The following is a 13,015-nucleotide window of genomic DNA, read 5'->3' as shown; positions in this document are numbered from 1 at the left end:
TGATTGTAGATAAGGAGACTGGACTATTAGAGCTTAACTCGGGCCCGGTAGACTACAAATAGGTAAATACAAATAGGTAAACACACACACACACACACACACACACACACACACACACACACACACGCGCGCGCGCATATGCACCTCACCCACCCACCCACCCACACACACACACACATACAGACGTACAAACAGACACACCTGGGATCAACACCTGACCTCGCTTGACCCTAGAGGCTTTTCGTTTTCTGACCTCTATAATCCCCTGCTTAGGCTGCGCCCAAACTTACCCCACTGTCATCTGCACAAGGGAAATCATTTTATCATTTCCCTGTTTTGTTTTTGTATTTGATTTGCGTTTGTATGTTGTGTATGTTTTATATGTATGTTTAATAGAATCTATATTGATCACTAAGTTAATGTCCTCAATTTGATTGACTAAAACTGAGATATGTTATAAGTGTGGAAGAAAATAGTCGCTCAGTGACATACACACACACACACACACACACCCACAGATAGATATATATATATATAGATATATATATATATATATATATATATATATATATATATATACACATACATATGTACAAACAGACACACATTGGATCACCATCTGACCTCATTTGTTCGTAAAATTTTCTACGCCCATTTTTCTGGATTGTCAGATGACGAACTGATTGTCCTGCCTATATACTTGAACATTTTAATATTTTACCTTGTGATATACTTATGATTATTTTATAAGTACTATTCTACTATTGTCTAGTTTCCTGTGAAATACAATGTACTAAAACTATAAAAAATTTACCAATAAATTTTGTACCATTATATAAAAATAGTAAACTAAAGGATTAGGCGGAGTTGCCATATAGGAACCAAACTAATGTTGTTATTTCTGTATATAAGCCCTTGTACTCTTCACTCCTGTATCTTTCCCTGAAAATGTAATACACGAAAGCGCTCGGGATCCTCGTGTTTCCTTGACTTTCTCAGTGGTCACCAGCATATATATATATATATATATATATATATATATATATATATATATATATATATATATATATATATATATATATTCTTTGGTATAGTTTAGCGTGGGAGATAAGGTGTGTGTGTGTGTGTGTGTGAGAGAGAGAGAGAGAGTGTGTGTGTGTGTGTGTGTGTGTGTGTGTGTGTGTGTGTGAGAGAGAGAGAGAGAGAGAGAGAGAGTGAGTGTGTGTGTGTGTGTGTGTGTGTGTGTGTGTGTGTGTGTGTGTGAGAGAGAGAGAGAGATTTTTGTTCAGTACTAGGCTATCAATAGCTGCTGTTTTACTCATTGTTATACTCATTTCTTTCTGTTTGTGTATTGCTCAGTACTGGTCACACACACACACACACACGGGGGAACGGCTGGCTGTCTCGAGAGAGATCCGCAGCAGACCAAGAGGTGAATTACACACACACACACACACACACACACAAACATCGTCTCCCACGCTGAAATATTACAGAGAAAAATATATATAGTTGTGGAATTAGTAAAAGCATGGAGACAGGCTAATATGGTCAAGTAAACATAAGAGAGAGAGAGAGAGAGATTTACATAGATTTACATAGAAAATCAGACCACACAGACCCCATGGTCCAGACTAGATGGCCTCTCCTTAAACGTCAGTGATCCTTCATTAATCAGATGGCTCCAAAACTTTCCATTTCTACTCTAGTTAATATTAGTTAAAGGAAGTGACAGTCGAGCTTGTTTTTAAAGGAGTCAATGGTGTTACACTGGGCCACTGAAGATGAGAGCTTATTCCATTCTCGCACTACAACGTTGATGAAGAAACATTTGGTGCAGTCTGAATTTACTTGTCTACATTTGAGTTTTAGCCACTCGCAAAGTGTCATCGATCATAAACAATTTTGTTCTGTACATTCGTGAAACCATGAAGTATTTTAAAACATTCGATCAGTTTTCCTCGAAGGCGACGTTTCTCAAGAAAGAACATGTTACGGGTGGAAAGCCTTTCTTCGTAGGATTTGTTGCGCAAGGAAGGGATCATTTTTGTTGCCCGACGCAGAACACCTTCTAATTTAGTAATGTCCTTTGCATGGTGGGGAGACCAAAATGTACCGCATATTCCAAGTGGGGTCTGACTTAACTATTGTAGAGCGGAAGTATTACATCTTTATTCTTGAATAAAAAAAATTATTTTAATGAAGCCCAACATTGTTCGCTTTATTTGCTGCATCGATGCATTGCTGTGAGAATTTGAGGTTTGACGCGATTTTGACCCCCATGTCCTTAACGCATTGAACGCTTGTGAGTTTAACGCCGCGCATTTCGTAATCGAACTTCTTATTTCTTGTTCCAACGAAGGACCTGGCATTTATCTACGTTAAAGGGCATCTCCCATCTATCCGACCAAGCTGAAATTTTGTGCAAATCCTCTTGGAGAGAGAGATATCACGTGTTTATGTAGGCGGAGTCTAGACGGGTATGTTGGCCGCGCACGTGCTTTGGGGACAATGAGAACTCCGGGAACGGAGGAATCACAGGCACGTCACAGCGGCAACAATGGTGGAAGTTTTGAGTAGTTGTTAGGGAATGTTTATAAGGGAAAGTGAATTTAATGGACATGATGGGCAGTGAAAAAATATTGACTACCTGGAAGAAATGCAAGTATGAGACCAATAAGATAGAGAAATAACGGAAGGTTTGGACACGAGAAAAGCATTGGGACTGGATGGTGTGTCAGGCTAGCCCCTGAGGGAGTGCAGTAAGCAACGACCTGATAAAGTCCAGTGAGTCATAGTCAGCTGATTGGCAGAGGTACGGTACGGTCCCAGGTTCAATTCCCGGGTGAAATGGAGATGGCTGGGGAGTCTCCTTGTACCATGCCCCTTGTCCACCCAGCAGTGAACGGGTGTCGGTTGTCAGTCGGGGGTTGTGTTCCGCCTCTTGTGTGTGTGTGTGTGTGTGTGTGTGTGTGTTTTCAGTTGTACCCAAAGTCCCTTTACTTGAGAGTTCCATGTGAATCTGAAAAGGGTACTACTGGCTGGCAATCGCAAGTCTATCGTGTGGTTGAAGATGGTGAATTGCACACACACACACACACACACACACACACACACACACACAAAGTTACTATATCGGATAATTTGCTTCCAGAGAAAACAACCTGGTGAGAAACATAAAAGTTGCTTTTTAAAACCTGGATGAGAAAATGATGGAGAAACTGCTTGCAACCATGATACGTCCAAGACTGGAATACGCAGCAATATAATGGTCACCGAGTACAATGACAAGTATAAGCAAGGTAGAGAAAATTCTGAGGGTAGAAACAAAGCTGGTGCCAGGCCTAAGAGAGTTAACATACGAAGAGACATTAAAGCAGCTGAGCCTACCGACAATTGAACAGAGAAGTGAGAGAGGAGATCTGATTGCTGTTTATAGGGTGCTGAGTGGGATGGAAAAAGTGGTAATAGATGATCTTATAGTATGGGATACAAGAGAATCAAGAGGCCGTGGGAGGAAGCCTGTAGAAGAGTCATAAAGAAGAACAGCTTTCCACAAAGAGTGGTGGTGGCCTGTAACACCTTAGAAAATATGTGGTCCACGCAAAGACGATTCATGAATTTAAACCCAAGTTGGATTATAGCAGATATAGAGACAGTATCAGCGTAGCTCCTCGCCCGTATACCACAACTAGGTAAATCCATCTAATAAATACACACTAACCTTGATGGTGTATGTAGTGTTGGGTTGAAGGTGGTTTATAAGAAATCTCCTGTGTAGTCCCACTGTTTGCTGTTTCCGTCCTGTGGCCTCTCCTTGTACATCCCAGGACACTATGAAGGACTCAAGCTGTCCATTAAGGGGGCTGTTCTGGAGGTAGTCCCACGCCACCAGCAGGGAAGTCCCGTTTGCCTCTTCCGTTCGCAAATTTGTCACATTCCCAGGCTCTGTGAGGCATAAGTAGAGTCACCTTTCCCTTGCAGTGTAAGAGTGACGCACTGAGTCATGATGCGCAACTTTCTCTAAATACAAGCTAAGAATTTTTAGTCATCACCGAGTGGCCTAAGGCTACTTACATGCTGTCCTGGAGACCACCTATGAACCAGGACTTGATTTTTTTTAAAGGGGATCAAACATGAACTCCGTGGGCTAGTAAGATCCTAACAAGATGACACCACTATAAAGGCTTGCCTGCACCATAGCAGGCTGTGGCCGACAATCGGGCTCCATCAAGAAAACCTACCATCCCCATAGCCCGTCTATCTGTCTATCTACATACCGTACTTGTCAAAATTATTCGGTACCTTCTTTCCCACCCTGTTTATCAGTGAATACATTGAGGAATGTATATGAAAGAATGTACTTAGTTTACATTTAAATACTTAGCAGGGTTGCCTTTCTTTATCTTTACACTCTCAATACGTCTAGGAGGTGACAGAGCAAGGTTTTTCAATGTATCAGGTGAGATATTGTCCTAGGACTCACGAATGGCCGCCTAAGCTTGGGTACGGAACTGACGTCCTTCCCTTGTAAATCCCTCCCGATAATGTGCCACAAGTTTTCAACATTACTCAGATCCGGGCTATTGCCGGTCAATCCTTTGTAAGGGGTACCATGCAGTCCTTGAGCCAATGGGTCACAGATTTTGCTGTGTGGGCAGGGGCACCATCTTGCTTGGAGACGCTGGCCTTGGCGAGCTTGAAAGACTCGGGCAGATGGTCACACAGCAGCTCCAGGCAGACATGTTGGTTAACTTCGACGTTCTTTGGAAAAACAACAAGTTTGCCAATACCCCTGTCAGTATTCCCGATCGTCTTGGAGACCGGCCCAACATACTAAATCTCTTCCTTACCTCTAACCCTTCTGCTTACTCTGTCAAACTATTCTCTCCGTTGGGCTCCTGCGATCATAACCTTATTTCTGTATCCTGTCCTATTACTCCTGTACATCCTCTGGACCCACCGAAGAGGCGATGTCTCTGGCATTTTGTTTCAGCTCGGTGGGACGACCTGAGGATGTATTTTTCCGATTTCCCGTGGAATGCTTAGTGCTTCCAGGAGAGAGACGGGGCATTGAAGAGAAAGAAGAATATGCGTGTTATGCACCTGAAAGGTGCCCTGCGCATTATATATCCAGATCCAGATCCAGATCCAGACTACTCTGTGTGTGCCCATCGCATCACAGAGGTGATTGTCTCTGGAATGGAGGCATACATTCCACGTTCTTTCTCTACTCCTCATGCTAAAAAGCCTTGGCTTAATCATGCTTGTTCTCGTGCAATTAAAAAATAGAGAGGCGGCTCACAATTTTTTTTTTTTTTTACGTCTTCGGCTCCGGCGCCAGTAGACTTGTCTTGGAGGGGCCTGATGGTATGGCCCAACCCGTTGTGGCGCAGGCCAGTGTTTATAGCGGCGCCATCTTGCATTGGCTCATACTGCCCTCCCGGAGCTCATCTTTATTCCTAGAATCTAGAGTCTGGGTTGATAGGTGGCTTCTGGACAGCATGTGGGTAGTCTTAAACCACTCGGCGGTGGCTGAAAAATCCCATCTTGGTGTCACCGGGCGGGGCGCGAACCCGCGTCGTCCTGAACGCAGCGCTATCACGCTATTCCTCAGCCACCGCCTCCCAACCAGAACCTTCGCACTCCTGCTAACCATGATCTTTATATTTATGCACGAAACCGTGCCAAATCTATTATTCAACTTACTAAAAGCTCTTTCATATATAGAAAATGTCAAAACCTTGCTTTTTTCTAATTCTTCCCGTGACTTCTGGCACCTAGCCAAAAATATCTCCTCCAGTTTCACTTCTTCCTTTTTCCCTCCTCTCCCTAACCCTGACGGCAGCACCGCCGAACTCGGCCTCCACGGTTGCATGTAACGTAAACTGTAGCCTTGTCTAACCATAGCATTGAGATCCAGTCCTCCTCCTCCAGGCAAGATATTTCATGCAAAAGGCAACCCTATGATCTCTGTGCCTTTGAAAGAGGTTGGTGTAACCTAACTCCCGCACACGACGTGTCATGGTACGCATGGAAGTCTCCCAAACAATTCAGGGTTGCTATCCTAAAGATCTTACTGTTGTTAGTGGATTTGGCTCTTAAGGTACGCGTTATGATGTTCAAAGCCCTTCGAAAAGTCTTCCTATGTCCTAGGTTTCTGGGATGGGTCTCCAGAGTCCAGCCCTCCTCCCTCCCGAAATCGCTCTATGCATTTCTTGACTGTGGACTTTGCCACATTCAACAGATCACTGATTTCTTTAGTTCCATGGCCTGCCTTCTTTAGTCCAATGATATGGGCACTTACTTCTTTAGTTAATTCCTTTGTAGGCGCCATGGTAACGATACAGCCCAGCCCCTAGGAAATGAAAAATGAAAAAGGCAAGGTCCCGAAGAAAGGGGTTACCTATGCATTCTCTACCCACAGCGGCGTGGGGACGACTGGCTAGGTCAGTGGTTCTTAACCTGGGTTCGACCGAACGCCAAATGGTCGGTGAGCCAGGCTCAGGGGTTCGGCGAAGACCCTCCCGAAAGACATTGCAATTTTGCAATTTGAATTTTAAGCAATTTTTTTCATATTTTTATGAATTAGAACGAAATTCATTCTTTGTTTTATCCAAAATTAATATACTTTTGAATTTTGAAGCATTTTTTCTTCCTCTTGTGTTTTTTTTCTTTTTCTTCATACTTGAGAGGTTCGGCTACTGTGCTGAGGTTTCATTAGGGTTCGGCACCTCTGAAAAGGTTAAGAACCACTGGGCTAGGTTCACTCTCAGTGTCTCACTCTCCGCTCTGCCGGTGGAGCAGGCACAGTGTAGGAGCTAGGACAGACTGTAGGTGAGCCGATCAGCGCGCAGTATTAGAGGCCGGCACTGCCAGACGCATGACTTACCACTCGTTGCCGGTGTAGCAGGCTAAAGTGTAGGAGCTAGGACAGTTTGTAGGTGAGCCAATCAGCGCACAGTATTGGAGGCCCGCGCTGCCAGACGCATGACTTATGCTGGGATCACACATTTGCGATTTTGCCTCTCCGACTCACTGCGATACCGGAAATGGGAAAAAAAAGTGGTGAAACTGAAATCTAATGCGCTTTCGCTGCAACAATCGTCTTCCTGAAACGTAGCAGAGTCGCCATGTATCGCGCGTGATCGCGCGATGCGGCCACCGCTGCGATTTGTTTTGGAATGTTCAAAACAGATCGCAACTGCCTCTGCGATTCCCATATCGCTCGACTCATCGCAGCGTGATTGCAGTGTGAACGCAGTGAAAGCGTAGCACACTGCGACTCGGCAACGCTATCGTTGCAAAGATTGCAGTGGCCTGTGACAAATCGTTAGCGAATCTAGCAACTTTCTCATCGCAAGATGTGGCGACGAAGTATCACAGCGGCGTCTCTTATTAATAAGCTAGGCGAGCGACGCTCCCTCGCTGAGAATCCACACTGCTGTGCTCTGGTGACGACTGCCTCTCGCTCTGGCAACCACCGCTCCCGCCCACAAAATGCCACACAACGTCTATTCCCTTTCAGGACACCTACATCATGCCGAAGGAAAGGAAGGACAGCAACCCTCCCCCAGAAGACCAAGAAGACCAAAGTCTCACCATCAGCCCCCACACCTAACATGGTTTAACACACCCTCAACACCTAACGACCAGCCTGCTATGGAAGTAATCGAGAATCCACAAGAGGTTATACAGGCACTGCCAGCTCCTCCACCCCCACCAGCGCCTGTTTTACAGGAACAAAAATCCGATCTAGAGTGGCATGTCCAACCAGAAACTGAGGATGAGGACGCCGACGACGAAGAAGAAGAAGAGGGCCAGGCGGCGTGTGCAATGAGGAAAAGGCCGCTGTCCCTGCCGGCAGAGGTTGAGAGGGAGCTGGGGGAATGGCTGCAGAAAAACACTTTCCTGTATGACCGGGGACTGGCAGACTACAAGAACACTGTAAGAAAAAAAACGAGTTTTAAAAGAAAAGGCCTCCTCCTTCAACCCACCCCAACAGGTGGTCACGATTAATTGCAGTACATCGTTGCGAAGTCGAACTGGCAACGAGAGCTAGTCGAGCAGCAGTCGAGCAGCATTCTTTATCCATTGCAATAATCGTGCGTACGTCGCAGGTGCTCACGATGTGCTCACGATGAATCCCTGCATGAGTTTGCGATAATTGCAGTAAGCTGCGATACGCACTCGATCTTTCCTCACTTCGCCTGCAATGATTGCAAAGGTCTACGACTAAGCGAGCGGAGATTGAGCACACATCGTAATGGATCGCGAGATCTTTTTTGTCGCAACAAATCGCGCTTCTCGGATAGCGAACGAGCTGCGATTCCAACATTTTCGGTATCGCAGTGCGTCGCAGAGGCAAAATCGCAGATGTGTGATCGCAGCATTACCACTCGTTGCCGGAGAGAGATGCAATAACTTCAGTATGTGATGAGCATTATATAAAAAAATATAGAGGAGGGATGATCTGCTCACGCTACACCGGCCCAAGACGACGGAAGGGAGTTGCCAGATACTTTCTATCTGCATAATTTCACCTCAGAAAACACCAAACTTTTTCGCCATAAGTATGCGGCCGCAATGGGTAGGGGCCGCATGCTATTGACAAGTACACATCTCCAACGCCCTGCTCCCTTGCGGGAACTTCACTGCAGGGGATGGCCGTGGAAGAACTGTCTCCATGTCTCCCTGTTCTGGCACTCCCTCTCAGCACATTCAATCCTTCTGCTTCAAACTCTCTCACTGCAATATTCACTCACCCTATTGATCCACTTCACATTTTGTGTTTTCCTAACACCCCCTCCGTCAATCCTTTCCTCATGCATTCACTCCCTTCACGAATTCATTCTACCCCATTCTCATCACGTGTCCCCCAAAAATGGTGTGGGTCATGGTCTTGATTTGGGAATCAGTTACTTTAGGTTAGCTTAGGTCAGGTTTGTGTGTGTGCGTGTGTGCACATACATAATTTAACCTACCAAACTCTCCCCTAAACCAACAACAAGACCTAGGCCAAAGTGTCTCGTCCATCCTTGTATCCATTCTTGCACTTAATGGTTCGATGGGCAGGCCCACCAATCACAACTGTACACACACACACACACACACACACACACACACACACAAAGATCGGTTCTATGAGCTCTGTGCTCTTCCGTAAGGAAACGGCTGGCTATCTCGAAAGAGACCCGCAGCAGACCAAGAGGTGAATTACACACACACACACACACACACACACACACACACACACACACACACACACAAAGACACAAGACATGTACTACTTCCAGATGAAAGCACGAAGAGGGAGGCAAGGCAGGGAAAGAAGTCTTACCTCCCAGCGTGGTGGTGGCGATGATTTCAGACTCAGCACCGAGTTCATCCACGCCTATGTTCTTCCCTCGAACCTGAGAACGACAAAAGTATGTTAGCACACACACACACACACACACACACACACACACACACACACACACACACACCACACCGTTGAGAAGGCGAAGGGAGAAGACGTGGGTCAAGGAGCTGCGCTGTTGTCGTCTGCAAACCAAGTTGTTGTGTTTACAGGGTCAAGAGGGTGCTCAGGCCCGTCTCCTGTCCATGCAAGAGTTTAAAAAGCTTGCGTAGAATGAGTGACGAGGATGAGGGGTGTCAGGCACGGAAAAGAGCAAGAAGAAGAGGAACTGGAACAAGGCAGAAAACTCGGGAAGTAGTTATGGGAAGCCTAGACAGTGACGAATGTTCTGGAATCAGTGAGCCAAGTTTCAGTATGTTTTGGGGTTACATAATCATATGTTGTATACAGAAGAGTGTTATTAGTGGAGAAAAAACTGAACAACTGGATCGAGAGAGTGAAGTCCATGGAAGAGGAGGAAGAACAAGGTAAGAAGTCACATAGTGAATTAAGATCAAGAGTACGAAGTCTGGAATACAGGGAGAAGGAGTTGGTTTGGGAGAATGAGAAGTTGAAAGAACAGTTGGCAAAATATGAAAAAATGGTAAAGGAAGGACTAGTAGTCGTAAGAAAAGAAAATAAGACTTGAAAGTGATAATGGACAAGGAGGAAAAGAGAGTTAGGGAGGAAGTGCTGGGCGAAATAAAGACCTGGAAAGTAGAGCACGGAAAAGCTAATGTAGACTTCAAGGAAATGATTGAGAAGCAACTAAAGGAGGAGAAGGAAAATGTGGAAAAGGAGATGGTCAAGGTCATTAAAAAGAATGAAAATTTAGTAAGAGATGTGGCGGATAAGAAAAAAAGTGTCATAATATTCGGAATGAAAGAGAAGAACATAACTTACAGGCCAAGAAGGGAGAAGGAAGAGCTTAAGTCAGTGAAAGATTTACTGAAGAACTTAAATGACAATCAAATACAAGACCTTGAGTAGGAGGTGGAAGAAATTGTAAGGATGGGCCCTTACATAGAGGGTAAAACAAGACCAGTTATACTAAGATTAAAATCACAGAAAGTAACGGAGGAAATCTTATATAGAACAACTAAACTAAGAGAAATAGAAGTAAGGAAATTTATATAAAGAAAAACAAAAATGAAGAAGAAAGGAAGAAATGGAATGAACTTCTAGCAGAGGCAAACGAAGGAATAATGCAAGATCTGAAGAGGAAAAATAGGTATTTTTGGGGGAAATTCTGGGAGAACGAGTAAAGAAATGGTACATAAGGGAAAAGCCGAAAGAGAATAGAGCCGAGACAAGATTGAAACTATAGTAAGGGATTAAGTGTGATGTATATGAATGTAGACGGGATAGTATGGAATGAGTGAGTGACCGTGGTGCTGAGCGGAGGTGTTGCGCCTAGCTCCGCACAGAAAGTGTCGACATGGCCGCTGTTAGGGCCAAGGGACTGAGGGATTTATGTTATGTTTGTGCAGAATTCATGGGCGAGAAGTGGATTGGTTGCTGTTTGTGCACTAGAACATAACATAAGAACATAAGAACGCAGGAGTCTGCAAGAGGCCGGTAGGCCTGTACAATGCAGCTCCTTTGAACGTAAGCTCCCGTGTATCTAACCCCACCTAATATCGCTCTCCATGAATTTATCTAATCTATTTTTGAATGTGACAATTGTATCGGCACTCACCACATGACTGCTAAGCCTATTTCACTCATCCACCACCCTGTTAGTAAACCAATTTTTGCCTATGTCCCTGTTGAATCTGAATTTATCCAGTTTAAACCCATTACTTCGTGTCCTACCCGGTTCTCTTACCAACAAAACATTATGAATATCCCCCTTCATCCATTTATAAACCTCGATCATGTCTCCACGCACCCTTCGGCTTTCTAGAGAATGCAAGTTTAACTGTTTTGAGTCTTTCCTCGTATGACAAGTTTCTCAACCCCTGAATCATCTTAGGCATCCTCCTCTGCACCGATTCTAACATTTTGATATCCATTCTATAATAAGGTTACCAGAACTGAACCGCATAGTCAAGATGAGGTCTAACTGATGCTAAATATAGTTTGAGGAAGACTTCGGCGCTTCTGTTGATTACGCTCCTTGAAATAAATCCCAGTACCCCATTTGACTAGGTGGTGTCATGTGAAGTGTGCTAATTTGTCTGGGATCAACCTGGATAATATACCTAAAATAAATTGGATATGCACCCCATGCCTCCATAAAGCATCTCTGGCTACCAGCATTGTGGAAAAATTGGATGAATTCAAGCAAGAATTCTCTAAGGAAATATCTGTGGTTAAGGATGAAGTTGAATCAAGGGCTGTGAAGGTGCAGGAGGAGCTGGGATCAGTTGTTGACACGCTTAAATGTGCTAAGCATGCTGAATCCAGTTGGGCTGAGGCGGCAAAGAGAGGCAAGAAGGTCAAGAAGAATCTCTTAGTTGTAAAAGCTTCTACACAGGAAAAGAAGGCAACAGACATGAAGGATGAAGTCTCCCAGGCATTGAATGGCATTCAGATAACTGATTCGAGATTTACAAATAGAGGTAACATTGTCATGAACTTTGATAATGAGAACACAAGGGCTGAGGCTGCTCAAAAACTGGAGTCTGTTGAGCAAATTAGTACCAAGAGTGTTGGAAAGATGAAACCAAAGATCATGATATGCAATGTGCATAAAGAGGAGACCAAGGAAAATATAAAGGAGACCATCTTAGACCGCAATGAGTTCTTACACACAATTGAGGATGTTGAGAATAAGATTGAGCTGATTTTTAGTAAGCCCGCAGCTGGCGGCACAATGCACTACATAATGAGGTGTGACCCTGTGAGAGAACTGATTCACAAGAATCATGACAAGTTAAAATTAGAATGGGGAATATACACAGTGAGAGACAGATACCATGCAATTATATGCTATCATCGTCAGAGATATGGCCATCTTGAGGCCAACTGTACTGCCAAGACCAATGGAGACGCCCCAAATTGTTTCAAATGCACTGGCAATCATAAATCACAGGAGCGCACCATGGCTGAGAAGAAATGCATACATTGTGTGAGGTACAAGAAGCCTGAAATCAACCACTCAGCGAATGACCAGTGTTGTGTAGTTCTCCAGACTGAAATTGAGAGAATTCGTAACATGACCGATCATGGCTATTAATCAGTGTCTGTACTCAAAGATCAATTGTGTGTGATGAATGTTCAGTGTGCTGGAAATAATTCTTGTATATTTAATTGTGATACTATAATGAAAATAGCAAACATGAACACTGAACTAATTGTTATATGTGATATCATTCGTGAAAGAAATTAAGACACTCACTCACTCACTCACTACGATGTTTGAGAATAAGTGCATCGAAGACTATTATTGAGGCTAACGTTGAAATTGTTGACGGCCCTCGTAGAGCGCTGCATCAGCGTAGGAGCAGGGCCTGAAACCTCATCAACGGTAAACGGTAAACGATAAGTATCTAGTAAACTGGAATTACAAGACTACTTGCAGAAAAAAGAGCCCAATATTGTATGCGTAACGGAAACTAAACTAAATAAGGTCATCCAAATTGTGTTTGATAATAACTACAATGTATGGAG

General features: G+C 44.2%; 1 protein-coding gene across 32 annotated transcripts in view; it reads right to left on the bottom strand.

Moving 5' to 3' along the window:
* LOC126983884 (receptor-type tyrosine-protein phosphatase F-like) overlaps positions 1–13,015 on the bottom strand; it is a 334,247-nt gene that overhangs the window by 175,863 nt on the left and 145,369 nt on the right. For 29 of the 32 annotated variants that reach the window (XR_007736281.1, XR_007736311.1, XM_050837047.1 and 26 more), the window contains 2 exons: positions 9,341–9,413; positions 3,725–3,948 (listed from right to left, as the gene is read on the bottom strand). The exons of 2 other annotated variants lie outside the window; for them this stretch is intronic. Coding sequence is in view for 28 of the 30 variants with exons in the window: in XM_050837047.1 (XP_050693004.1) it covers positions 3,725–3,948; positions 9,341–9,413 (297 nt within the window). In the remaining 2 variants the exon portion in view is untranslated. The remainder of the gene's footprint in view (positions 1–3,724; positions 3,949–9,340; positions 9,414–13,015) is intronic. One more of the 32 variants, XM_050837148.1, reaches the window with a different exon arrangement.

This window comes from Eriocheir sinensis, chromosome 5 (genome assembly GCF_024679095.1).
Source record: "Eriocheir sinensis breed Jianghai 21 chromosome 5, ASM2467909v1, whole genome shotgun sequence".
In the NCBI taxonomy this organism is placed as follows: domain Eukaryota; kingdom Metazoa; phylum Arthropoda; class Malacostraca; order Decapoda; family Varunidae; genus Eriocheir; species Eriocheir sinensis.
The sequence above is the reverse complement of the archived record's forward strand: the minus strand, read 5'-3'. Positions and strand labels throughout refer to the sequence as shown.